The sequence below is a fragment of the Rhinolophus sinicus genome, chromosome 4 (genome assembly GCF_057876585.1).
Source record: "Rhinolophus sinicus isolate RSI-liver-muscle chromosome 4, RSI-T2T, whole genome shotgun sequence".
Classification (NCBI taxonomy): Eukaryota; Metazoa; Chordata; class Mammalia; order Chiroptera; family Rhinolophidae; genus Rhinolophus; species Rhinolophus sinicus.
The window spans coordinates 26634328-26661079 of record NC_142504.1 but is presented as its reverse complement, the minus strand read 5'-3'; the positions used below and the strand labels follow the sequence as shown (position 1 = coordinate 26661079).

The 26752-nt window shown below is 32.7% G+C and overlaps 1 protein-coding gene across 4 annotated transcripts in view; it reads left to right on the top strand.

Moving 5' to 3' along the window:
* Positions 1-26752, top strand: part of PHF14 (PHD finger protein 14) — a 175300-nt gene that overhangs the window by 134763 nt on the left and 13785 nt on the right. For 2 of the 4 annotated variants that reach the window (XM_088797733.1, XM_074340774.2), the window contains exon 18: positions 24909-25113. The exons of the other annotated variants lie outside the window; for them this stretch is intronic. In XM_088797733.1, coding sequence (XP_088653859.1) covers positions 24909-24983 — 75 coding nt within the window. In that variant the 3' untranslated portion in view covers positions 24984-25113. Of the gene's footprint in view, positions 1-24908; positions 25114-26752 lie in introns of those variants that run through there. 4 annotated transcript variants of the gene reach the window in all.

The window sequence follows — 26752 nt, the reverse complement described above, 5'->3', positions numbered from 1 at the left end:
TGTCGCTAAAATGTAAATTCCTTGAACCATATAATATAAAAACTTTATTTTGAAACCTTTTTTCCCCTTTTTAAGTGACTTTGGAGCCCATGTAACAAGTGATTTAGGAACCCAAGTAATCTAACCAAACACGAACATATAGGTTATATATATATGTTTTTTTAATTGCTTGAGGAGCGTGTTATTTTTTAGAACAAATATTTTATTTTTCCCTTGTATGAGTTTTTTAAAAAAACATCTAATAAAAGCAAAGGCCTTGGAAATATTCATATTACAAAAATCTTGAGAAGCAGGGAGGTCTGCAAAAAATGTTGTTGTTTTTCACATTCACAATATTTATATACATAAGAAAAATTTTGTTTTACAGCATAATGTTTTTTAGCTATATTCTTACAGTCCCACTGGAATTGACAATAGAAAGCAGTGAGTTTTGAGTAATTTAAAGGGACAAATCTTGCCCCTAGAACTGAACTGATTTATTTAAAAATTTACAGATTTATTAATAAGAGCTATAGTAAGTTAGATAAAATTTTAAAAATATTTTGTGTGTTTCTGTTATTAAAAATTAGGCATTTATATTTAACCTTTTAGAGTCACTGTATTTATTTCAATGTATACTTGTTTCTTCAGATATTTGGAGGGTATTTAATACATGACTCAGTGTCATTTGCATTATATAGGAATATTAATTTTACAAGCTCTATTTGAATAACTTTACATATTGACCTAGAAAAGAGCTTAATCAAATTTGACTAATTAAAGTAACTAATTGTCATATTCGGAGGAACTTCATATTGAGAAGAAGTTAAAGACATAGAAATCATTAGCCTTTGGTTTGAAATCAAATTTAAAGGATTTTACAAAGTTGTGTTATATTTAAATGAAGAATCTATTTATTTTACATTAACCCTAAAGTATAGGTAATCTAAAACGTTAAAAGACAAATGTCTGGAGAGTGCCGAGCATTTAGCTTTGTTTCTGAAAGAAACAAAACACTAAATTACAAAAGATGAAAAGTATGACAAGTAACTATGGTACTTTTAAAGGTACAAAGGGTGCAGTAGGTATAGTAGGCATACGAAGGGTATAATAAATATTTCTAGAAATGATGAAAGTCAAGTAAAATTTTCCATAGTGTATGACTTAATGTACTAGTCCTCATAATGTACTACTGATGCACCTTTGTGATCAGCAAGTCCAAATAATAATGGCACTGACTTCTGGATTCCTGTCAGGGTAGTGGGGATGACCTGGCCCATCAGACCATTTATTTGGAGCAGTAACTTTCAAAGATTTCTGACTGGGACTTACAGTTCCTCTCACATTCTGACATACCATCCTACACACATTCCTATATATGCCCTTCTACACAATGACTCGACACTCATCTCTGTACAGCAGCCTTCTCGTATCCCTACGTACATCTTTGCATATGTTCCTAAACACACCCCCTACACAGCCTTTCACAAGACCCTACCCTTCTCACACCCTGAACGAAAACATACTCTACACTAAAACAAGACTTGCCTTCTTATCCCTATTTTTTGTGTTGTACCCTATTTCATTCTTTTCTATTAAATTTCACGTTTAAAACAAATATTCACAACTCACTAAACACACTTTTTGTCATGCTTGCTGTTATAATATATCCCAACTGATATATAGGTCTATTGCTAGGTATCTAGGCAATAGAGAGGCAAATATAGATAGTCTAGGAGGAAATAATAATTTGCTTATATTTCTAATTTTGTGTAGGGTCTTTTTCAAGCTTTTGTGATGTGATCTTTCATTGTTCAGCAATAATGAGGTATAGATTATAAGCTCCCTTTTTTCCTCACAATATGATAATACAAACTGCCAGAATATCCTATGCAGAAATATTGAAAGAAACTAGAAGTTCAAGCAAAGAGGATCATATAATAAGATTGAAATTTCTATACTTTTATGTTATATGAAGGGCTTCATGCCACTAGAGTGGCAGTAGGTTCAAATTTTGGCATTATGTGAAATTGTTCCTAACTACTTACTGACATTGAGAAATGTTTAATTCCTGGGAAACATCTTTGATATACAGTCAGTCTTGTCATATAAATGTCAAGAAGCCAATACTGTTCCTGTTATATTTATTATCTCTGAAGTAACCTCTTTTATGTCTATTTCTATAAAATTGAAATTAAATGAAATATGCCTGAGTAGCATGAGATTTGTAGTCATACAGACCTGGATTTGAATATCCACTTAGGTAGCTGTGCCATTCTGGGCAAATTCCTTAACCTTTCTGAGTTTCGATTTCCTCATTAGTAAAGTAAAGATAATACTTTATAGACATGTTCTGAAGATTAGAGAATAGCGTATGTAGAATGCCTGGCACAATTGCTGGCCCATTAAATCCTCTATTCATGGTAACACATGTCATCATGATTATTATAGTTATTACTAATATTGTTGTTAATCTCATATTATATTTATCTTGATTTACAAGCAAAGCCAAGCTATTTTGTTAAATGTATGTTTGATTTTTCATAACCCAAAGGATAAGAGATGCCTAAAAATTTATATCATTATTACTGTCAAGAAAGATTGCTTGAGAAAAATAGTATCATGTATAAATTTGATTATAAATTTGGTTTTCCTCACTCATAACCTATGATTTCTGGATTAATATGAAATTACAGCATAGTACTGTTTCACAATTTATTTCAACAGAGTGATATGAATACTGTATTTTCTAAGCATCTCAATTTTTAGTGTTGAATTTAATGTGATATTAAATTATTGATAATAAAAGAGGTCAGTTATGTGCTCAGACTTACCTGAAAATAAGGAGTGTCTCGCTTAAAAATTTAGTTTGTTAGAATTATAAAGCATTGACCCAGGGAGAAAATTGGTTCCCCAAGGTTATTTGTGGAAAATATGTTTCACCTTGAGTTTTATTCATAATAGTATATTTTCATTCATTTAGAATAGTTGGAATCTTAGAATTTAAATCTAGAAGTGACTTTATAGATCGACTAGTAAAATTCTTATTTTCCTTAAGAGTATCTGTATAGTTAAGAAATCTGGAGTTTCAGAAGATTTGTGAATGATTGGTTGAAAACCGATAATAAGTAGCAGGGCCAGATAGATAGACTTTGACTTTCTATCTCCAAGTCCACTGTTTTTCCCCTATATAGTTCTGATGTCCAGTGCTCATTTATGTACATTTGTGGTTAAATCTCTTATAGTGCCTACATAATTCTCAAAGGTTGTATAATTTCTACGATTATCTAATCGGGCTTATTGCTTAGCATATGTACCCAAGATAATAATATTTTCTTATTTTGATAAGTTATTCAAAAAATTTCCTTGCATTTTGATGTGTGTGTGTGTGTGTGTGTGTGTGTGTGTGTGTGTGTGTGTGTGTATGGTCTGAGTTTCATCAAGAGCATGATTTGATATATACTTCCCATAAGGAGGTTTAATCTATATACAAATTTATTGTTTAAATCATCAGCTTCTTTTGCGTCAGTGTTGTATGTGAATCTCTTAGTATTTTTGTGTTTCATTTTTTAAACCTAGTTTGAATTTTTTTTTGTTTCTGGTAACTGTAGGCTTTTATACTTATATCACTTTATTAGTGATATTGCTGTTCCTACTTGATACTTGCTTCTCCTTACTATGTAGTCTCCCAAAATTTAAAAATACTGCTTCATGAAAGAAAAAAAAAAGTACTAGCATATTTTCCTCAAATTACCAGACTATGAGAATAATTTGCCTACAAAATTTTAGGTGGCAACCTTTTAAGTATCTAATATCAGAAATAGCAAAGTAAAATGAATAATTTGCTTAAACAAATAGCTTAACTGGTTATTATTTTTACATTAGAATATCTTAGACATGTTTTTTCTTTGTTTTACTGCTACAGATGCTTCTCAGTTAAAGCAAATAGTTTTATTGAGTGTGCTATAGAAAATAGTGTTAAATTTATTATCAACACAAAATAATGAACACGGACACATATCCCAAACACAAAATTACAGATTCTAAATTTTCTCAGTAACCTTGGGTATCCTCAAATTTAAAGATGGTAGAAATACTCGATGCCCTTTTCTGTTCTTACCATGGTATACATCGGAATTGCTCACTGCTCCATACTGGATCATTTTTATCTATATCTTGTGTCTGTTCTTTTTATATAGAATAAATATTTATGTTTTTTCATTTTTCTAAACTAAGAGATGCAGATAAAATAGGTTTGAAGTATCAGCTATAATTCACTGTTTGAAAAGAAAGGCCATATACTGATATTGTATGGAAAACTATCTAAATCATTTCAGCAGCAAGCTTATAAACAAGATAACATCAGCATTTTCCTTCTTGAAAATGTATCTTCCATATATTAAAGTAAGGAAGCAGTATTTTATTAAAAATAGTATGACAAGCTTAAGCTATCATTATCACAAACCCAGCTTAAAGAAGATCCTGTTATGTTTGCTAGGGAAACAATGGTAAGATTTTGTTTTAGTCATATTTTTACTATATAAGATCATCAAAAAAACTTCTAAAATATAAAAACATAAATAAATAAAAAAGTAAAATAGTTCTTATGTTAATAGCTCATAGTTTTCCACTTTCAGTTCTCAAAAAAAAAAAAAAATACTATCCCATGTAAATATAATAATAAACTACATTAATGACTTAATGGCTAGTTGACTAACATCATAAAAGTTATCAATTTGTAAAATCTATAATTTTATTTTCTTCTCACACAAAATGTAGCCTTGTAATTTAGCACTGATTGCATTTTTTTTTTGTAAAGTTAAATATTTGTATAGGATAGGAACAAGCTAACAACAGAGCACTTGATATGCATTACTTAAAAATTAGGAATTAAAAAGGTTTTAATTATGTTAGAAATATTTGACATTCTTTGGAAATCCCAATTTTCATTTCTTGACATAGTATTACTTTTTTCAAAAATGAAAAATAAAATTTTATTGAACTATGATCTATATAATAAAATATGCCTTTAAATAATTTTTGATGATGGTATGCTAGAGTAATTTGTAAATAAATAAAATTTATAAACTTCATTTAACACGTTTTCTATAAATGACCATGCTGCATTAGTTTATTTTTATTATTACTTTTCATATTGCTACTTATCTGTGGTGTATTCAGTAAGGGAGTAAATGGCAGGTTACATTAAGAGCTGCATTTTTAAATGTATGAATTACTTTGTTTTCATTATGAAAGTAATGCATGTTCATTATTGATCATTTGGAAGATGTAGAAAAGAGGATTAAAAAAACAACAACCAGAAGTCATATCCTACCTCCCGGAGATTACCACTGCTAGCATGTTGGTGTATTTCTTTCTAGCTTTTCTTCTTGCCTTCATTTCACAACTATTTACTGAGTGTCTTCTAAGTGTAAGGCCCAATAATAGTTGCTGGGAATACTATGGTGTTCGTGGCAAGATATCACTAACCCCTGTCCTCTCGATGCTTATAGTCTTTCGGAGAATATAGACAAACGAGATGAAAGTTAAGGAAGAACCGAAGGTACTGTTAAAGCCAGCAGTAGGGGGACTAACCTGGTTTGATGGATCCCAGCAAATACTCCTGATATTTTTAGAATATGGTAGGAGCTTTGCTAGATTCCCATACTATTATAGGCATATGTTCTCACTTGTGCTCTCTCATATTTAAAAAATTCCATTGGCCATGTCAGTGAGCATCTAGAAGGAAAAAGAATTTTTTTGTGCATATAGCCTTCATATCTGAAAAATTCACATTACTTTAAAAACCACTATGGTATCATTATCACTGCTATAAACTTAAGTAGAATGAAAATGAGCAAATCTCCAAAATATCTATTAGGCAATTACTTCACTAAGGGCAGAAAAGAATTTAGCATTTCCATATTATTTTTATGATAATATAAAGTTGCTGATTCACTTGTTATATTTTATAGAAGTATTTTATCTTATCCAGTTTTAACGCTACTGTTGTCCTAAAACGATTATCATGGTTTCATAGCAATTTTGTAATAACAATTTAATAATAATATTGTACTTAACTTAATCAAATTGTTTAAAGACCTATTTTTCTAATCACGTAATCATGTGCATTGTTTTTACCATTGTGCTAATCAATTTGAAAAGTAACCTGTACTATAGATATATTTAATAGTACCATAATCCTACATCATTAAAGCAGTAAATTCAGAATGTCACAGAACACTTTTAAAGTTGGGAAAATTATTCTGATTTGACTGTTTCTTTATGATTGGGGTGTAAAGCAACATATGTATACTTTTTTTAAAAAAAGCATTTATGGAACTCTGCTCTGTGTGAAAGTTCTCTTTACATATGTACATTCAGCTCCATGTGATCATTTCCAGCATAATAAGGATTTGCAAACCTAAAAGGGGATGCGGAAAGATGTTCTATTTACAGTATATACAGTAAACTCACTCTGTGAAAATCAATGCTGCAGTTGTTTTTTTGTTGTTCATTCAAACTGAAAGTCTTAAAGACCAGGATAAGAATATATTATATATTGTTTTCAGGGGAGGGATATTTTTATGCTGCAGGAAAGGTTTAATATAGGAGATATAAAAATATCATGCTTAGCAAAAAAGCTGAGTAATAGTATTGTCAGCAGCCCAGGCTATCAGGAGTAATTTTACTATGATTCTTTTGGTCTTTCCACCATGGTACATGGTTCAAAGATGGCTACTTCCAGTCCTGAAATTAAAGAGGAAGGATGAAGTGCAAAATGGTATTTCCCCTTCGTTCTTAAAATGCAATTTCAGCCAGGCTTTGATCCCGTTATATCTACTACTCCACTGATACGGCTCTTAATGCTGAAAGTGTCTTGTCACTAAAATCTCTTTGTTTTGTCAAATTTAATAGTCATGCCTGTCTGAATCTTATCTGACCATTCAGCATCACTTGACAATGTTGATCACTCCTTTCTTGAAACATTTTCTTATCTTGGTTCATATGAACTTCCCCCCATTATCCTCTAATTTTGTTCCTACATAACTGTCAACTCCTCAGTCCTCTTAGCTGAATTCTCCACTGTACCCAAGTTGTATTAGCATGGCCTAGTCCTCGGGGTCTTTTTTTTTTTTAAATCTATATAGTGTTCCCTAGATGATTGCATATAGTCTCATAATATCTATATGTTGGGACTTCCAGACTTCTAATACCAGCCCTGAACACTTTTCCTAAGATCTTTGTTCATATATCCAGATGTTTGCCTGACAGTTGCATTGAATAAAGATTGTCTCAAGTTTAATGTTGTCAAAATAGAATACTTTCCTGACCCTTCCTCATTTCTATCACAACTTTCTTCTCTCATAGTCTTTCCCAACTCTATACCATTCTGGGGTGCCAAAGAAAAAGGAATCATTCCTAATTACTCTCTTTTGTTTATTCCCCATGTCTACCTGTCAGCGTCCCCGGAATCTGAGCCATATCATACTTGTTTTTATTCCCACCACTACTACAGAACTTCAAGCTGTTATCATTCTTGATCTGGTTTATTGCAATAGCCTTCTGCCTTTTTTTCCCTGTTTTCATTCTTACCTAACCTTTACCCTTCTTTCTCTATACTGCAACCAGAAAAGCTTCAAACACAAAATCAAATCATTGTCACTTAACTTCTTAAACCCTCCAATGGTTTCTCATTTTTGCAAATGGAATAACCAGTATCGCCTACATACTCACACCTAACATGTCACTCTCATGCCAGATATGCTGACCTTTCTGGTGCTCAAACATGCTGACCTCGTTTGTACTGTAGGGCCCTTGGCCTTGTTTTCTATGCCTGGACATTTTCTTCTCACAGATTAGTACATGACTGTTCAGTTACATTTTTGCTTTATTATTCTCTTGAAGTTGAATGCATCACTAAGACACTTCAAACTGTAATGGAATACAGTGTGTACAATTTATTTTCTATTTTAAGATAAAATTGGAATAAAGAAACCACATTCTACTGATGTTTTCTGTCTGTGATAAAATATGTCCCAGTAATTGAAAAAATAAGAAAAGTAAAATAATTTTTTGAAAACCCCTTCATACTGCAATGGAAGGTTAAAATTTCCTGGGTAATTATTGAACATCTGTATTATGAAAATTAGCACTTTCTAAATGTTTAATGTATTTTTGATTTAACAGTATGGTTGCCATATAATGTGGCTGTGAAATCAACTTTTATTTTTTCATTTTTATAAATTTAAATTTATAACTTCATGTTTTTGTTAACTATTGCATTATGTCAGGGTTTTATATTCAATTTAACAGTATACTGGGATTTTCTTTTGAAACCCTTGAGTTTGAACTCTCTAGATTCCTAACAGCCCTCAAGAGTCCTTCATGGACCTACCTCTGTAGAGGCTTATGAATCTTCTTCTTACAAATAGAGGCTATTTTTTTTTTCTTTCTCCGAAAGTAAGCTTTTGTGTTAGTAGCTGTCAAAGAATTGAAAAAGCCATGGACCTTGATAATAAATCCTCTTTACATGAGCTTATTTGAAGAGCAGTCATTCCAAGGTAAAGACAGAATTTTATGTTGCTCAAAAAGTGATTGTTGCAACATTTTCCCATACCCTTTTATTGTCCTCAACTATTCCTGAATGAGATTTAGGAAATATAACACAACAAATCCTAAATATTGTCAGAATGCTTGAAAAATGAAAAGCAATTGGTATGTTTATCAAAATTTCTATAAATAATCTTCAGGGAGCAGAATTGTTGAACTGTTTTGGATTTGAAGGTTGCTTTTGGATCAGTTCTGGAAGATAGACTCAAGAGCTTTTTGTATAACTGATTAATGTGGTCAGTATCTAGTGGGGGGAAAATCTATTTGGAAAGGCATGTGAAGCTTTTAAAATTTATTGATCGTGAGCAATTCTAATTCTCCATATGTTATATGGGAAAGATAATTCTTTGGAGTCAGCCAGAGCTGAGTTTGAAGCCCAGCTCCTTTTATATTTTTAGGTGTATGACCAATAGCACTTCCTCAATGTCTCCAAGCCTCAATTTTCTCTATGGGAAATGGGAATGGTAATACTCATGTTGCCTGGCTTTTGTGAGGATTATATATAATGCATGCAAATACTTGGTATTTAATAAGTAGTCAAAAAATCAAAACATTTATTTGCCACACATCTACATCGTAGGGAATTCATTCATATATTTAAGAAGTATTTATTGAGAGGCTATAATATAATCGGAATGGCACTAGTTCCTGAGGATGCTCCAAAATCTGCCATCATGGAGCTTACACTCTAGTGAAGGAAGACAGATGATACATACAGAAGCAAGTAAATGATCATTTCATTGTGATAAAGGTTATAGAGAACAATCTGAGTGGTGAAAGAAGGGCTGGTTTTGTGCACGAAGTCAGAAAATTCCTCACTGACTGAGACCTATATGACAGAAAAAAAAGGAAAAAAAAGCATACCAAATCCAAGGCAGAGGAAACAGCTCGTGCCATTTGTTCAAGAATCAGAGGGAAGAACAGCATGTTTGGAGCCAGGTCAGCAAGTTGGAGAATTGTACAAGATGAAGCCAGAAAGGTAGGGGGCACCAGATGGGCCATGGCAATGGTTTGGATTCTACTCTGAATACAATGCTACTAAACAATTTCAAGCAAGGGTAGGATGTGATGTCATATGGTCTTACAAAGATTGCTGTTTGCTATATGGAGAGTAGGTTGTATAAGTATAGAAGCAAGAAGGTTGATGGGGAAGATACCAGAGTAATCCAGGAAAGAAATATGATAGGTTAGAGTAAGGTGGTAACAATGGAGATGGAAAGCACTAGACAGATTTTAGATACCCTGTAGTGATAGAGGCAACAGGAGTTGTCTCCAGTGTGTGAGACAAAGAAATTAAGGAATAACCCTAGAGTTTGGGCTTGAGTGATAAGTGAATTGTAGTCCAAGAGAGGTATAGAGCTCTTTGCGGGGGTTGGCGATGGCTTAGGAAGGGGAATCGAGAGTTTGGCTTTGTACATGGTATATTTGGCATGCCTATTAAAATGCCAAATTCAATTCAATGAAGTAGCAATGGTATATGAGTTTAAAGAATGGAATATATACTATCAGGGCTGAAGATATAACTTAGAGGGTCATCATAAATAGATGGCATTCGAGACCGTTTAGAGCTATCTCCAAGTGAGGTTATCAAAGGGTAACAGAATTCTAAAGACAGCAATAAAGGGAAGTTAAAAAGAAATAAAAGACACGGGAAAAACTCAGAGAACTAGGAAAAGAAGAAATTTAAGAAAGATGCCAATATTGTGTTGGTAAGGATGCTTTAACTGCAAGTAACAGAAAACCCAACTTTTTTTTAACATTACCTATGTTGTATATTCAGCATTAGGTCGTTATAGGGTTAATTAATTAAAGAAGATTATTTCCGTTGTCTTCTGGCATTATCAGTGTGTTGACTTTTAACTTTAGGCTTGTCTCTCATAGTCACAAGATGGCTGCAGTAGCTCCATGTATTGTGTCTTCACATAATAATACAGAGAAGCAAGCCAAGGAACTGATCCCTGTCTTGTGTTCTTGTTTTAAGAGGAATACTTTTACAGAAATTCCCCAGTAGGTTTTCCCACATGTCTTATCTACAGTCAGTTCATGTTTCCCATAGGGTCTACCATGATAGTTAAACACATTTGAGAGAAACGAATACATTTAACCAGGTTATATATATATATGGAATTTGCCTCACAATGAAACTTCATTCCTGTGGTATGGACTATTCATTCAAATAATACTATATAATAAGAAATAATCATGTTTCCCATGTATTTGTAAAGGCCTCTCCATTTAAAATATTGTCCAATTTAGTATGTGTATGTGTGTGTGTGTTTGTGTGTGTGTGTGTGTGTGTGTGTGTGTGTATTTAAAAGAAAAACAAAATTTATTATTTCAGGGAGGTAAATTAAATTACTTTTACCTTCTCTTCCAATTCTATAATTGAATATTTCTAAAAATTGAAGAATTTATCTGATTGTGACCTGTTTTCTTTGAAGCAACAACATGCCTTAAAGGGTCTTAGTCAACTCTACAGGAACTATATTTGTCTAATTTCTACAGCAAATCATTATTTATTGTTCTTATATATTGAACCTACCTAGATCCCAAGATTATTTTCATTTCAGTTGGACCACCACACTAGGGTTGTTGCTTTATTCAGGGAGAAAAGTATTAATTTACATTCATCTGCAATTACAACATCATGCAGACTATAGGGTAACTCTGGGAGGAACTGCCATAAAAAATGCTAATGAAAGGCCTATGTTGTAATTTTGAAGAATTATTTAATTACTGCCTTTCCATAATTATTACCATTTATGAATGAGTATTTTTGAGAGTAATCATTCACCTGATTGACTTATTATTTATTGTTGCAATCTTTGAGTCTGGTAATACAAACAATTGAAATTGGAAGATCCTTTGTTGCTTTCAGTTTTATATCCCACATATGAGTGAAGTCACATGGTTCTCAACTTTTTCTGTCTGACTTAGTTCACTTAGCATGATAATCTCAAGATCCATCCTTGTTGTCGCAAGTGGCAGCAACAAAGGAACAAGACAAATAAAGAAACAAAATCTCATAGACACAGACAACAGTTTGGTTACCAGAGGGTAAGCGGGGAGGGAGGGATGGTAGAAGAGGGTAAAGGGGGTCGAATATATGGTGATGGAAAGAGAACTGACTCTGGGTGGTGAGCACACAATGTGATATATAGATGATATATTATAGAACGATACACTTGAAAGCTATATAATTTTACTAACCAATGACACCCCAATAAATTTAGTAAATAAAAAAAAAATGTAATAAAGTTAAGTCTGGAAGAAGGCAGGAATAAAGCTTATTGAGTGCTTTCTATGGGCCAGGATCTGTGCTATTTTATTTCATTCAATGCCTTTAGCCATCAGTTGTAGTTACTACCATTTTATACAGGGGGAAAATGAGGTCCATAAAGGGTGATTTTTTTCAAAGTTGCATAGCTTTGGATAGTGTGTGCATCAAAGTTCAGATTTGAATCTAGGTTTGCCAGTCGCTGACCACAAAGCCCAAGTTTCCTCCACGACACAATTGTATAGAAGAAACAGAACAAATGTAAAGTATGTCTGAAGACACCATCCACTGGCGTTGTGTAATGCCAGAACCAGAAAATGATGTAACCAAGTATTGACTACCTTTCCATGTCATGTCCTGCTCCTTTCCTGTCTCCCACTGGGCTTCAGCTGACTTAACCTTCTCACTGTTCCCTCTACCTGGAATGCTCATCCCTTTATTCTCTACCTGACTTACTCCTTATCCTTCAAGTCTCAATGTATTTGTCATTTTCAGGAAATTGGGGAGCTTCCCTGAAACTTTCAGGTCCTTCTATTGAAAGTTTAATAGGCCTATACTTTTCTTTCATTGAACATATTATAATTGCAGTCATATTAAACAACTCAAGTTATCAATTGTTTTAGTCACAAATTACAAGATCTAAAAGGCAGGGACCACGTCACTTATATATGACAGTATTTTTTAGCACCTAGCACAATACCTAATACATAGTTGATACTCAATCATGGAGGGATGTATACATAGATAACTTAATAACTCTCTGAATATCTTACTCAGATAGGATATTTTAAAATGTCAATGTATTAAATATTTTTTCCAATGTCCTATAGCCTAGATTATAGAATTTTGAGAAATGCTTTATACTTATAGAATAATTAATCAATCATAGAAAATATTGGTTAAATGAATGCATATTCAGGCAAGCTTTGTAAGTCAATTGGAACTTGCAAAGTGGCCTACTCTTTTGAACCATTTAAGGACATGTCAATGGTTTCATGGTACCAGTTTAAAGCAAACAGTTGAAAACATTTAATGTTTTTCTTAAAAAAGCAAATTGTGGCTAAGTGATAATCTGTAAATTCAAGATGTGGAAATGTGGCTCTTATTTTTGACACTGATTGTGAAACACCACTATTAGAGAATTTTGTGTGTGTGGAATTATCTAAAATAGTATTTTTAATTTTTTTAAGCAAAGTCAACTTTCGTCATGTATGAAAAATTAATGTGCCATAGGAGATGTGTTACTTGGCTGTCTAATGAGCAATTAATTTCAAATAAAACTGTGAAGATTAATGGGTTCACTTTGGGAAAAATAGCATTCAAGTTGAAATAGAGATATTTGAGGCAACTTAATCTGTTCACTTGGGAGTAAAATTTTGAAAATGCAGTTTCTAAACTTAAGGTTATTTCTAAAAGATACAGTCCTCAATGTTGTTCACCTTAATAAAGGATAGTTTAAGTTACATTAGGAAGTATTTGTTTTTAAAGATTCACAATATTAATTTTTGGTCATGTGGGAGGGTATATTATTTTGATGTGATAGCCCAACATGTAGAATATTAATCATTTAAAAAACAAATTCTCCTTATGGATTGTTATAGTTCCGTTTTCTTTTCTATCACATTTATATGCCTGATGGACTTTATTACATGCTTTCTCCATTGCATTGTAATTATATGCACACCTGCCTACCACATTGGAACATGGGCTCCTCTAGCCAGCAAGACATTTTATTCATCTTAGTTACTTCCAACACCTTGCCTAATGTCTGATACACAATCATTATTCGTAAGTTTTTGGGGGAGGATGAAAGGAAGAATTCTAGGAATAGACTTAAGATCATAAAATGTTTAATATGAGTCAAGGGATAAATGTATTTCAGACTCTTCTAAAATAAGAAGATTGTTTGATCAATACAATCAAGTCTGTCATTGGATTACAAAAAAAATCAAAATGATTCTTTAGGTTTTGATTTACTAACATTTTCATTTTGTTTTGACATTTGTACACAGTTAAGTCTGTATTAGATCAAATGATGTTTCTATGGATAAATTTTTGTTAAGGAAAAGTACTTCTTTTTCTCTACATAATAGTCAGAGATGATTTTTTAACCACTGATTAAAGGTACTTAAATAAAACGTCAGTATTAATAAGAACATCTGCTACCCCCCAAAAAAATCTACAATATGATATTAATAAAAACAGACCATGTTATATTTTAACATATTACAGGTTGAATCTTGTTCTAATTTTTCATAAAAAATTCTTGTTTCATAAATTGCATGAATCCAAAAAACACGACAAAGAATTTCATGTGGACATTACTTGGTATTATTGAATGACTGCATGATTTTTACCAACAAGCAGTAAATATTTAATTCATCGTATCGAGTCTGTAATAAGCTGTTCACATCATGGAAATGCCAAAACCTCGTTAGCCATAACTCTGATTACCTCTGCATACTATTTCGCTGAGAAACTTTATAGTATTTGAAACCAAACTATACTTATTACTAACTTATCTAACAAAGATGATTTGTTTGCTTATCTGTTTTTACTTTTGTATTTAAATAAGTTTAGATTTTAAAAGTTGCAAAAATTGTATAAAAAGTATGGAGTACCCAGCTTCTCCTTATGTTAACATATTATAGAAGCATAGAGCAATTATCAAACCTAAACCTTAGTATAACATTAAGTAAATTATAGAACTTTTTGGATTTTAACCAGTTTTGCCAATAATGTCCTTTTTCTGGTCCAGGCTTCCCAATGTCATTTTATCATCATGTCCCCTCAATTTGTGTTATTTTTTCCTTGCTTTTCATGACCTTGACACTTTTGAAGAGTACGATGCATTTATTTTGTAGATTATATCTCAATATAGATTTGTCCAATACTTTTTTCATTATTAGATTGAGTTATGCATTACTAGGAAGGCTACCGATTTTGGTATGGTTATTGCTCATATTACTGAAAAAATAAAATACGCTATAAAAGTATTTTCCAGCTGTGTAATGACCTCAGTTGTTGCTTAATAATTGCTAGTCATAGCATATATATAAATATATACATATGTATATATGTATATATACATATATATGTGAGTGTGTGTGTGTGTGTGTGTGTGTATATATATATATATATATATATATATATATATATATATATATATGAAAATCTTAATGCTCCAATTACTGATTTTTTTTTTTTAATCCAACTTGGAAATCTCTTGGCTATGGAAGTATAATTGGACTGGTGATCTTGCATATCTCAAACATTTTTAAACATTGTTTTTGCGTTTTTTAATTTAGTAGCATTTTTTAAATGCCTGGCAATTAAAATCTGTATGTGTATACTTAGGGCAAAAAATAAAAAAGTTAAATTTAGAAATGTCTCTTCTCCTTGTATACCTATGATGAAAGTAGAAGTTTATATGTATTGTCTTTAAATATTAGCACATTCTGGATTTTGAAATGTTATATTTAGTGAATAGTTGATAATTTATGCAAAAATGTTTACTAAAGAATGTCTTTAAATATTGTATTTTTGTATGCCGTAAACTTTTAATTAATATATATTAGACATATGCTGTCCTCATTTGCAAATATATTTCTGTGGGCCCATTCTGGAATTTGAGGGGTTTTGGTTTTGGTTTTCTTGTTTTCTATAATCAGTGCTGACCACACACCAACTTACCAACCTAAATACTTCAAAAGCAACTCATATCTTTAAAACTAAAAATGTTATAAATGAAGGAAAGTTATTAATGTGGGGCCTCTAATGTAGATTTCTATGCTTATTTCCCAAATATTAGAAGACTACTAGAGAAAGAGAGGTTTTTTTGTTTGTTTTTTAAGATCATAAGCTCCTCAAGGGTTATGAAACATATTCATCATATAAGAACTCACCTGTCAGAAGAAGAAAAAAGTATGGTGGTATTCTTAGCCTCCAGCAAGTTAGCACCATATCTTAAGTACCTAAAAATTCACATTATGAAAGTTGTGCTTTTTTTCATGTTTCGGGGAAGGTTATAAACTTAGAGAATTGGGTTTAGGCTCATTTAGAGTCTACCCTAACTCACACATACTGTCCACCATTCATTTTATTTCCTTTTTTTATCCCACTTATTTTGCTAGACTCTCACCTTCCACTCACTGATCTTCATTTCCTCTGCTATAAATAAATATGCCTTCCTTAGATAACTGTGCAAATCCTTAGGGTCTTTCTTCCCAGGTCAGAGAGATTCCTTCTTGATACCAAATCATACCTGGGAAATCCAAATCTTATTTTTTTTTTAATGTATTGGGGTGACAATTGTTAGTAAAATTACATAGATTTCAGGTGTACAATTCTGTATTACATCATCTATAAATCCCATTGTGTGTTCACCACCCAGAGTCAGTTCTCCTTCCATCACCATATATTCGATCCCCCTTACCCTCATCTCCCACCCCCCACCCCCCACCCCCCTTACCCTCTGGCAACCACTAAACTACTGTCTGTGTCTATGAGTTTCTGTTTCTCATTTGTTTGTCTTGTTCTTTTGTTGTTTTTGGTTTATATACCACATATCAGTGAAATCACATGGTTCTCTGCTTTTTCTGTCTGACTTGTTTCGCTCAGCATTACACTCTAAGATCCATCCATGTTGTCACAAATGTTCCTAATATCATCTTTTCTTACCGCCGAATAGTATTCCATTGTGTATATATACCACAACTTCTTTATCCATTCATCTATCGAAGGACATTTTGGTGGTTTCCATGTCTTGGCCACCATAAACAAAGCTGCAATGAACATTGGAGCACACGTGTCTTTATGGATAAATGTTTTCAGATTTTTTGGGTAGATACCAGGAGAGGGATTGCTGGGTCATATGGCAATTCTGTTCGTAATTTTTTGAGGAACCTCCGCACTGCCTTCCATAACAGCTGCACCAGTCTGCATTCCCACCAACAGTGTATGAAGGTTCCTTTTTCTCCACAGCCTCTCCAACACTTGTTACTATTTGTCTTGTTGATGATAGCCATTCTTAGTGGGGTGAGGTGATATCTCATTGTGGTTTTGATTTGTATTTCTCTGATGATTAGTGAGGTTGAGCATTTTTCATATGTCTATTTGCCATTTGTATGTCGTCTTTGGAGAAATGTCTCTTCAGGTCGTCTGCCCATTTTTCAATTGGGTTGTTTGTTTTTTTGTGTTGAGTTTCATGAGTTCCTTGTATATTTTGGATATTAGCCCCTTATCGGAGGCACTCTTTGCAAAAATCTTCTCCCCTTCAGTTGGTTGCCTCTTTATTTTGTCGACGGTTTCTTTTGTTGTGCAGAAGCTTTTAAGTTTCATATAGTCCCATTCATTTATTTTAGCTTTTACTTCCCTTGTCTTTGGAGTCAAATTCATAAAATGCTCTTTGAACCCAAGGTCCATAAGTTTAGTATCTATGTTTTCTTCTCTCCAGTTTATTGTGTCAGGTCTTATGCTTAAGTCTTTGATCCGTTTTGAATTAATTTTGGTACATGGTGACAGATAGCAGTTCAGTTTCATTCTTTTGCATGTGGCTATCCAATTCTCCCAGCACCATTTATTGAAGAGGCTGTCTTTTCTCCATTGTATGATTTTGGCTTCTTTGTCAAAAATTATCTGTCCATATTTATGTGGTTTTATTTCTTGGTTCTCAATTCTATTCCATTGGTCTATGTGTCTGTTTTTCTGCCAATACCATGCTGTTTTGATTATTGTAGCCCTGTAGTACAAGCTAAAGTCAGAGAGTGTGATACCTCCAGTATTGTTCTTTTTTCTTAAGATTACTTTGGCTATTCGGGGTCTTGTGGTTCCAAACAAATCTGATGATATTTTGTTCTATTTCTTTTAAAAATGCCATTGGGATTTTGATGGGGATTACATTAAATCTGTATATTGCTTTGGGTAATACAGCCATTTTAACTATGTTGATTCTTCCAATCCATGAGCACGGAATGTCTTTCCATTTCTTCGTGTCTTCTTCAATTTCTTTTAAAAATGTCTTATAGTTTTCAGCATACAGGTCTTTCACATCCTTGGTTAAGTTTATTCCTAGGTATTTTATTCTTTTTGCTGCAAGTGCAAAAGGAATTGTTTTTTGTATTTATTTTTCTGAGATTTCATTGTTAGTATATAGGAATGCAATGGACTTTTGTACGTTGATTTTGTAGCCAGCAACTTTACTGTATTCGTTGATTGTTTCTAATAGCTTTTTGGTGGAGTCTTTAGGGTTTTCTATATATAGCATTTTGTCATCTGCAAAGAGTGATAATTTAACTTCTTCATTCCCAATGATGCCTTTTATTTCTTTCTCTTGCCTAATTGTTCTGGCAAGGACTTCCAACACTATGTTGAAAAGCAAAGGTGATAGGGGACAGCCATGTGGTGTTCCTGAACGTAGAGCAAAGGGCTTCAGTTTTTCACCATTAATTATGAGATTAGCTGAGGGTTTGTCATATATGGCCTATTATGTTGAGGTATTTTCCTTCTATACCTATTTTATTAAATGTTTTAATCATAAATGGATGTTGTATCTTGTCAAATGCTTTTTCTGCATCAATTGATATAATCATATGATTTTTGTCCTTTATTTTGTTTATGTGATGTATCACATTGATGGATTTGCGGATGTTGAACCATCCTTGTGCCCCAGGGATGAACCCTACTTGGTCGTGATGAATAATCTTTTTAATACATTGTTGTATTTGATTTGCTAGAATTTTGTTTAGGTTTTTTGTGTCTGTATTCATCAAAGATATTAGTCTGTAGGTTTCTTTTTTTGTGTTGTCCTTACCAGATTTTGGTATCAGGGTAATGGTGGCCTCATAAAATGAGTTAGGGGGTACTGTCTCTTCTTCAATTTTTTGGAAGAGTTTGAGCAGGATTGGTATTAGATCCTCTTTGAAGGTTTGGTAGAATTCACTAGTGAAGCTGTCTGGTCCAGAACTTTTGCTTTTGGGAAGGTTTTGGATGACTGATTCAATTTCGTTACTGGTGATCGGTCTGTTTAGATTTTCCAGTTCTTCATGGTTCAGCCTAGGAAGGCTATATGTTTCTAAGAACTTGTCCATTTCTTCTAGGTTATTGAATTTGGTGGCATATAGTCCTTCATAGTTTTCTTGGATGATCCTTTATGTTTCTGTGGTGTCCGTGATAACTTCCCCTTTTTCCAAATCTTATTTTTAACTTCCCCATTTCCATGCTACTAAAAGGCACCACAAAGAAGTAAAAAGTGACAAGAAGAAGTAAAGACTTAGAAAAGCAAAGCTACTCTACTAGATCTGCTCCAGAATCACAAATTGGAGAGATAAGTGATTGCTCAACAAATGAAATAGAATTATTCATGTATTCTCATACATGGAATTAGAAATTCATTATTGCCCTTTTATCTATCTTAGTTGCTATTAAAATAAAGGATATGATTTTATAATATTAAACAAAGGGAGATTTCTTTGATTAGCTGTCTTTTATTTGAATCAGTAAGTAGAGAAAAAAAGGGAGAAATTTATAAAATAGCTCCATTCTGTTTAATGACAGACATGTTTGAGCTAGGTTTACTGAGAACCTCCCTAGTTACTTTAATTTTACAATATAGCCCTAGACTTTCTAATTAAATATGCAACTTCTGTCATAAGAAAAAACCTCTTATGCTTTTTACAGTAAATTTAATTAAGCATTTCTTGTAAGTTCATTTCAGTGTCTATCATGGCCCACTAAAGTTGGAATTCAGTCGTAAAATGGTAGATTAATTGCCTTTTGTATTAAATGAAATAAGAATCTCAAATATGCAAAGTCAGGAAATTTAATTGTGGTATTCAATTGCTTATTCAGTGCATTGGAAAACTGAATGCAGAAGTACAGAAAAAAAGGCCAAAGGTTGTTTAATGTAGCACATCACACACATTTTGCACTTTACTTAATGATCCAAGTATTTATTACTATGAAGTAAATGCACCATTTAAAGAATTATGGTGGAATTGTAAAACGTTAAAAACTCTAATTAATTTTAGTCTGAAGCATGCAGTGTGCTCATTTTGCCTAAAACATTTTCATTATCATCAGTATTTTTCCAGTTATTAAGATAAATTTTTCCTCATTGTGCAGCAGCAGCATATTTTCTGTATTAAAAGCACAGTCTTAAATGCTGTTGAGAGTTATATCTGGTATGTGTTTTAACTGAATAAAAAGGTTTTTGACCACAGATTGGAACAATATATATTGCTTTTTGACATTTGTTCTATAACTAATAGAACAGGTTAAATGTGTCTACATATTTTTCACCAGAAACTATATAGATATAGATATAAATACATTTAAAAAGGACATTATTAAAGCATATAGATGATTTTGACTGCTTATTTGAATCCAATTACAATAATTCTTCCTTCTCTGATTAGTCAATGGTATATTTAAAATCTAAAGAAAATATGGTAAGAAAATAGAAATAGTTTGTCAGTGCTTAGCTGCACCTTCTCACTTCATTTCACTCTGGTACCATCATGTGTCTTTGTTATGAACAGCAAATTCAGTGAAATAAAAACAACTGACATCATTCTCTTTGTCAACATAGACCCCCAATAGGGTTACTTATTTCTGGAAATAGTTTAAGTCACCAGGTTATAAAGGGATTTATTAAAAGAAAGCTTATATTTTCTGATTGTGAAACTAATCCATACTCAGTGTAGAAAAAAAGAAAATACATGAAAGCACAGATGATAAAATAAAAAATTCACATAACCACTATGAATATTTAAGGTACTCAGGAAAGGAATTTTAAGTAAAACCATGAAAAGCAAACAATTTATTTTAGCTGCATATTTTCAGTGTAGGAGCTACAGGTGCCTTAGATTTTTTCCCCCACATACAATCTTTGAGCATATTTCACACTTACTTTGATTTAGAAAACTTTAATTAAGTAGCCATTTTCATTTTTATAATCTATTTTGAAATGATCTTGGACTTACAGAAAAGTTGCAAAAAGCCTACTAATAATCCACCTTTGCCCTTCATCCAGCTTCCTGTATTGTTACCATCTTCTGTAGCCAAAGTAAATTATTGAAACCAGGAAATTAACATCAAGACAATACTATCAACTATTGCGTGAACCAATACTCAAATTTTGCCAGTTTTCCCACTAAAGTCCTTTTTATGTTCTAGGATCCCACATGGCGTTTAGTCATGATGTCCCCTTAGTTTCTTCCAATCTGTGATAGTCCGAGCTTTTTCTGTCTTTCATGACCTTGACACTTTTGAAGACTACTGTTCAGTTATTTTGTAGTGTTTAAACTGATGTTTTCTCATGATGAGACTGAGGTTGTGCATTATCGGGAAGGCGACCACAGACCAGAGTCTGTGTGCTGTTTTTAGTGCATCATACCAAAGGGTTAGTGTTAATAGGTATCACTGGTGATGTTAACCTTTATCACTTGATTAAGGTTATGTTCTGTCTAAGTCATCTTCAAAGATACAAAGAAACAATAAGGAAAGTTGTCACTTTGTGTAATTCTACCTTTAAAAGAAATTTAAAACTTGGCAGTCTACAGGATAAATACACAGTTATCTATACTTGTAGACTGTAATTTAAATCTAAATATTACTTGAGCAGTAGAAATTTCAGCTCTAAAATAATTGGCATTTGTTTGGAGTTGGTTACCTCCTAAGAGAAAGGAAAAGCAGATCAATAGCTTTATTAATTCACATCAATTCTTTGAACTATTATGAGAACTAAGTGACATTTGTAAATAAAGAAAAATAGAAGGCATCTTTATTGCAAATTGATGGTGCAAACTGAGTAACATTTAAACAAAATCTTGCAAGTTTTGTTCAATGGTAAGAAGGATTGAGTTTAACTTAAAATGGCAGTGTTTTTACTTATTTCTCTATTAGAATAGTCTTTTAGTCTCATATTGCCAACTGGAGCATTAAACCATAATTACATGGGACATGCCTAGAAATTACATTCTCCTCACTACAACAATGTTGTCAGTGTAAAAAGAGCAAGAAGACTAAGGAACCACATTTAGGTATTTGACATTATGAACGTTATTGTTATATGAGTGCATATTCTTGAAATTCCACATGTAACTAGCAATCGACATGTTTTCTGGAGTATGAATTAACAAGCTTAAACATTAAGAGGTAAATCTGTCTACTTTCCAGTAGCCCCAAAGGGTACATTTTCTTGCTGGCTGCTCAGAACACTTCACGAAACAAATGTCAAACTTGTCAGGGCTGTCACTAAGAAAATGATCCGTGTGGCAAGGGTCTTTCACTGGGAAACAAACAGATGTCTTATCTCAGCAAAGAATTGACAAAAAAAAAAAAAACCCTGCCACCTATCAGAAGAAAATTTTGCCTGCCTTTAATATTGAGTAGTGAAGAAATACTTTGGGGGGGAAAAAAAATTCCTTTCTTTGCATTTCCATTCTTTATGCAGTCATTTGTCAATGATACTTGATTTGCTTCCTGAGCTATTGTAATGATTTTATTAATCTTGAACTGCACATAAAATTCTTACAAAAATTGATCTGCAATGTTAGAAACACAAATTAGCACTTCCAAAAAAAAAAAAAGTCAAAACAACCTCTAAAATCCTTTTTAGAGCTTTCTTGTCTCTAATTCCAGTGCTTTTATTTCTAATAATAAAATCTATTAGTGTTATTTTGATTATTTTGATGATATTATACTATAGCAATTCTGATGGTTATTCTTTTGCAGTTAGGATTAAATGCCTCTCCACCCCTCCATGATTCTTTTCTACATCCCGATCACAGCTATCCTTGTACAAGGAAGAAACAGATTGGATCTTATTACTTACACAATGGTTTAAAGGCATAGAAAGGCAAGATATTTTGAGACATGTCTTCAGCATAAAGGAAAGTGCGAAACAGTTTTTGGACCTGTGCTGAACAGGAGGCAATGTTACAAAAGACATGCATATGTAAACCTTTCTTTATTACTAAGAAAAATTCAACAATAAAACGACAGGGATTATATGAAGAATGTTAGTTAAATATGAAAGTAAAGCATAGAGATACTTCCTAGCCCTCAGTATCATTATTAAGCGTTTACATTTCTCTTTTAACTTAAAACATCATTGAAGGTTGCTAGGAAAACTGAATAACCAAGCTTGTTAAACCAGTAAGTCATGTTGGTGTGGGAAGTTAGACTTTCCACATGATAAAAGCTCCATTCTTGTACATATTAAAGGATATGAGCTTGATAATGGCTGTCTTGTCTGATATTGCTTCAGACAGTTTAGCTTATTTCTGTTTTCAGTACTGTTCTAGTAAGTTCCGATTGCTAGAAGTGTGACTACTGCATAAGCAAGGATATTGTGGTTTTCTGAATTACGTATTAGCTTAGGTATACCTCTCTTTTACTCATTTTTTGCGCCACTGTTTCACATAGTTCAGAAAACATTTACTGGACTCCAACTATGTACTGAATGTGTGCCCTGTTCGATGGTAGAATGTAAGACAAAAGGTAGCCCTGCCTTGGGGAACATATAGACAAATTCAATGCTACCTAACAAAAATCTCTTGCCACCTTTACATGCTGATTTCACACTTTCTGTCAGTGTGTCGCCTGAAGAAGGCAGTGGAAAGGGTAGAATAAGATTTGCTTTTTTATTAGGATGTCATTAAAATGTAATCTTTAGAAACTCTTGTCTAAAGTGGAAACTACCTGTTCGTGAATAGATTTTCAAGAGTTAAACATAATATCTCTGTTCAGTAGAGAGAAGTTGAAAAAAATATGAAATAAAATGCAGTGGATTTTATGCTTAGAAAAATATATTAAAATTACATTGCCAAAATGATATTCGAAACACCATCCCCTGTATCTCACATATCTATAATGACTCAGGTTTGTTGACAATATAATTTCTCTACTTTCCTGGTGTGTTGACAAAGACTAAATCACAGATGCTGTTGAATTTAGAGACACAGTTTATAAAGGAAGCTTTCTCCATCTTAATTTTTACAGGCAAAGGTGTGGTTTTTCATGGGGAAAAAAAATGATTTGCATTTGTTTATAAAGTCAGTTTACTAAGCAGAGCTCAACAATTATTTAATTGAATTGAATTTGGTTTTATAAGATGTAGAGATACAGGGTGATGTGTTTGAAATAACTGCTATTATTACTCTTGTCTAGATATACTCAAGAAGTAGCTACTGCTGCTTTAATGAACTCAGAAAGAGTTTGGCAATGCTTTTAATTCAAAAAATAAAAATGAAAGATCTTGACATGTCATAAATATTAGGAACTGCTTTTGGGATATTGTTGAAGGAACAGGTATGATGAGATGGGTTTCAAATTGTAAGATGAAATACTTTTCCAGACTCTCATTATTTATACTTTGGAGGTTACCATTTAATACTGAAAACAAAATATACTTCATTCCTATGGAAGCAGACATTATGATATCACTTCATTTATTCACCATGTTCCACAGGAACCTGTTGTGAATTACAAGGCCACCACTTAGAAGGGAAACTGTAGACGGTTGTAAGCATTCTATAGCCTGACATGCCCATGTTTCCTGTTTTAGAGCTGACTGATCTTCAGATAACATATGGCGGTACCAGTAATTGGAAAATTGGCAGACCTGTCAAGGAAGCATGCTACTAGATGAGACAAAAAGGCCATGCAGGAGCACATACAGTGTCTTAGAAGTTAAATTTATTGCTTTTCATCAAACAGTGAAGTAAAAATATCTGATTCACCCCCTAACAAGGACACTTTTTAGTGGCAGGTGTTTTCAAAAGTAATATTTAGGTCGTTGATAAAATAAGTTGCTTTTAAAAATATAGTAATTTTTAGACGCTATGTAGTACAAAACAGCACCCACTATAAATATTTAAATGTTACATAATTTTACCATTTTGTTTATAGCCTTCCCTAGGATTACTGGAATCACAACAGTCAATTCTTGAGAGAAACAGAGTTAAAATGTATTAGGTATAGCTAATAAAATGCCCTACAGTTTATATTTTAATGTTTTCTAAAATTTATTTCACAGGAAGATGAAAATGAAGCTGAAAGAAAAAATATATCTCAGGAGCTCAGCATGGAACAGAAAAATCCAAAGAAATAAAGGATTTTCTGTAGTGTTTTGAAAAGTTTGCAACTTATGTAGTAGCAGATAAAATTTCTAATTGTAAAATGTTAAATTGTAAAATCTTAATTTGCAAAATGTTCTGAATAAAGTTGAAAATGAAATAGGAGCTTGCATTTGGAATTTGTATGTTTTTAGAGCAATTTAAACTTTTATATAAAAGTTAGACCTTTAAAATATATATATTTTTTAAATTCTTAACTGAAATTTGAGAATAGAGACAGAATTTTCTCTTACCTATAACCTAAGTGTTAGCACATCTGGATGACCTGAAACAAAACTCTGAAAGTTTTTTATCCCCTTGCTAGTCTGTATTGTCTTCTTCAAAGGCCTAACAGAATTGCAATTATTCATAGAAAGAAAAACCAGCACAGTTCAAAACTGAACAGGGAACATGTGTTCATGAAAATACTTAAAATCAACAAATGCCACAAGATGAAATGGCATTTTCTGATTTTTTTCAACTTGTATATTACATGATACTCCAGGATTGCAGGCAAAGACTAAAAAGAAATAATTTAACCTTTTCTGTGGCAGAAGTAGGGCCATGACTTTTAATTCATAAAATATTTACGAAGGTTATCTACTATGTGCTGGGCCCTACACTCTTTTCCTGGACATTTCAAGAACACGTCCCATCTGTGTGTTTGGCTTTAGGAATTTCCTAAAATTCCTTTGATCCCCATCTTTATCAGTCCCCAGTAACCAGCCATTTTACTTTCCCGGGTTCTAATACCCAACCTTTCATTTGCCAACTTTAGCAGGAGCAAAGAATCACCTTGGTATTTCCAGAGCCACATGTTTTTGAGATGTCTTTGTTTTGATTGTTTAAGGCAAGAGTTTCTCGAAATGAGAGGCAGAACTTGAGAAGGCTTATAAGAGAAGGTCAGCATACAGCTTCTTCCCTGTGAGAATGGAATCCCTGTACTTGCCCTAGAGCCATAGTTTTATCACATGCATCTGACAAGCTCTATAAAGGTATGACAGTGGGACATGCTGTCAGCAATGGTACAGTGGCTGAAATGGGAAAAAGTGCAGCTAAACAAGAGAGAAAATTCATTGCTATTTAAGCCTCCAATAATGCAACATAACTGGGTATCAGGAAAACAGTTATATCCCACAGACTGTACTCCCTCAAAGAATTAGGAGCAAAGACTTCGAGCCAAAGAAAAGTCAGAAATCAGGTCAGCGTCTGCATCAGGCTTTTGCAATAAGCAACTACAAAAATTAAGTTGACTTGTTCTCCTATTTTTTCTTTTTTTTTTTTTTTTTAAATAGACATCAATCTATTTCAAAAAGCCCATATTCACATAGATTGGAATTACATTAATGGTGTCACTTTTGAAAAGAAGCAATAAAACATTCATATCATAGCTGACACTTATTATATTTATTATGCTGCAGGTACTGTGCTAAATGCCATTGAGGGTGCATTAAGCCACTAATCATCCCAATTAACATACCAGATAGTTACCATTACCATTCCAATTTTACCAGTGATCCAGCTGAGGCTTTCTGACATGGGAAATAAGTTAACTCAGTGATTTTTCATTAGCTTTATGGCCATATTTTTCAGGAGATTGTTTGTTTAATTAGTATTGTGTTATCATCTCATCTCTTAATATTTTAATTTCTAAAATAAGTTTTTGAATAGGAGAGGCACAGTGACACTCAGCCACCCAGCCATCATTTTAAATATTTATATTTAAATGATACCTCTAAACACTCAACACCCCGGTTTTTCTTTC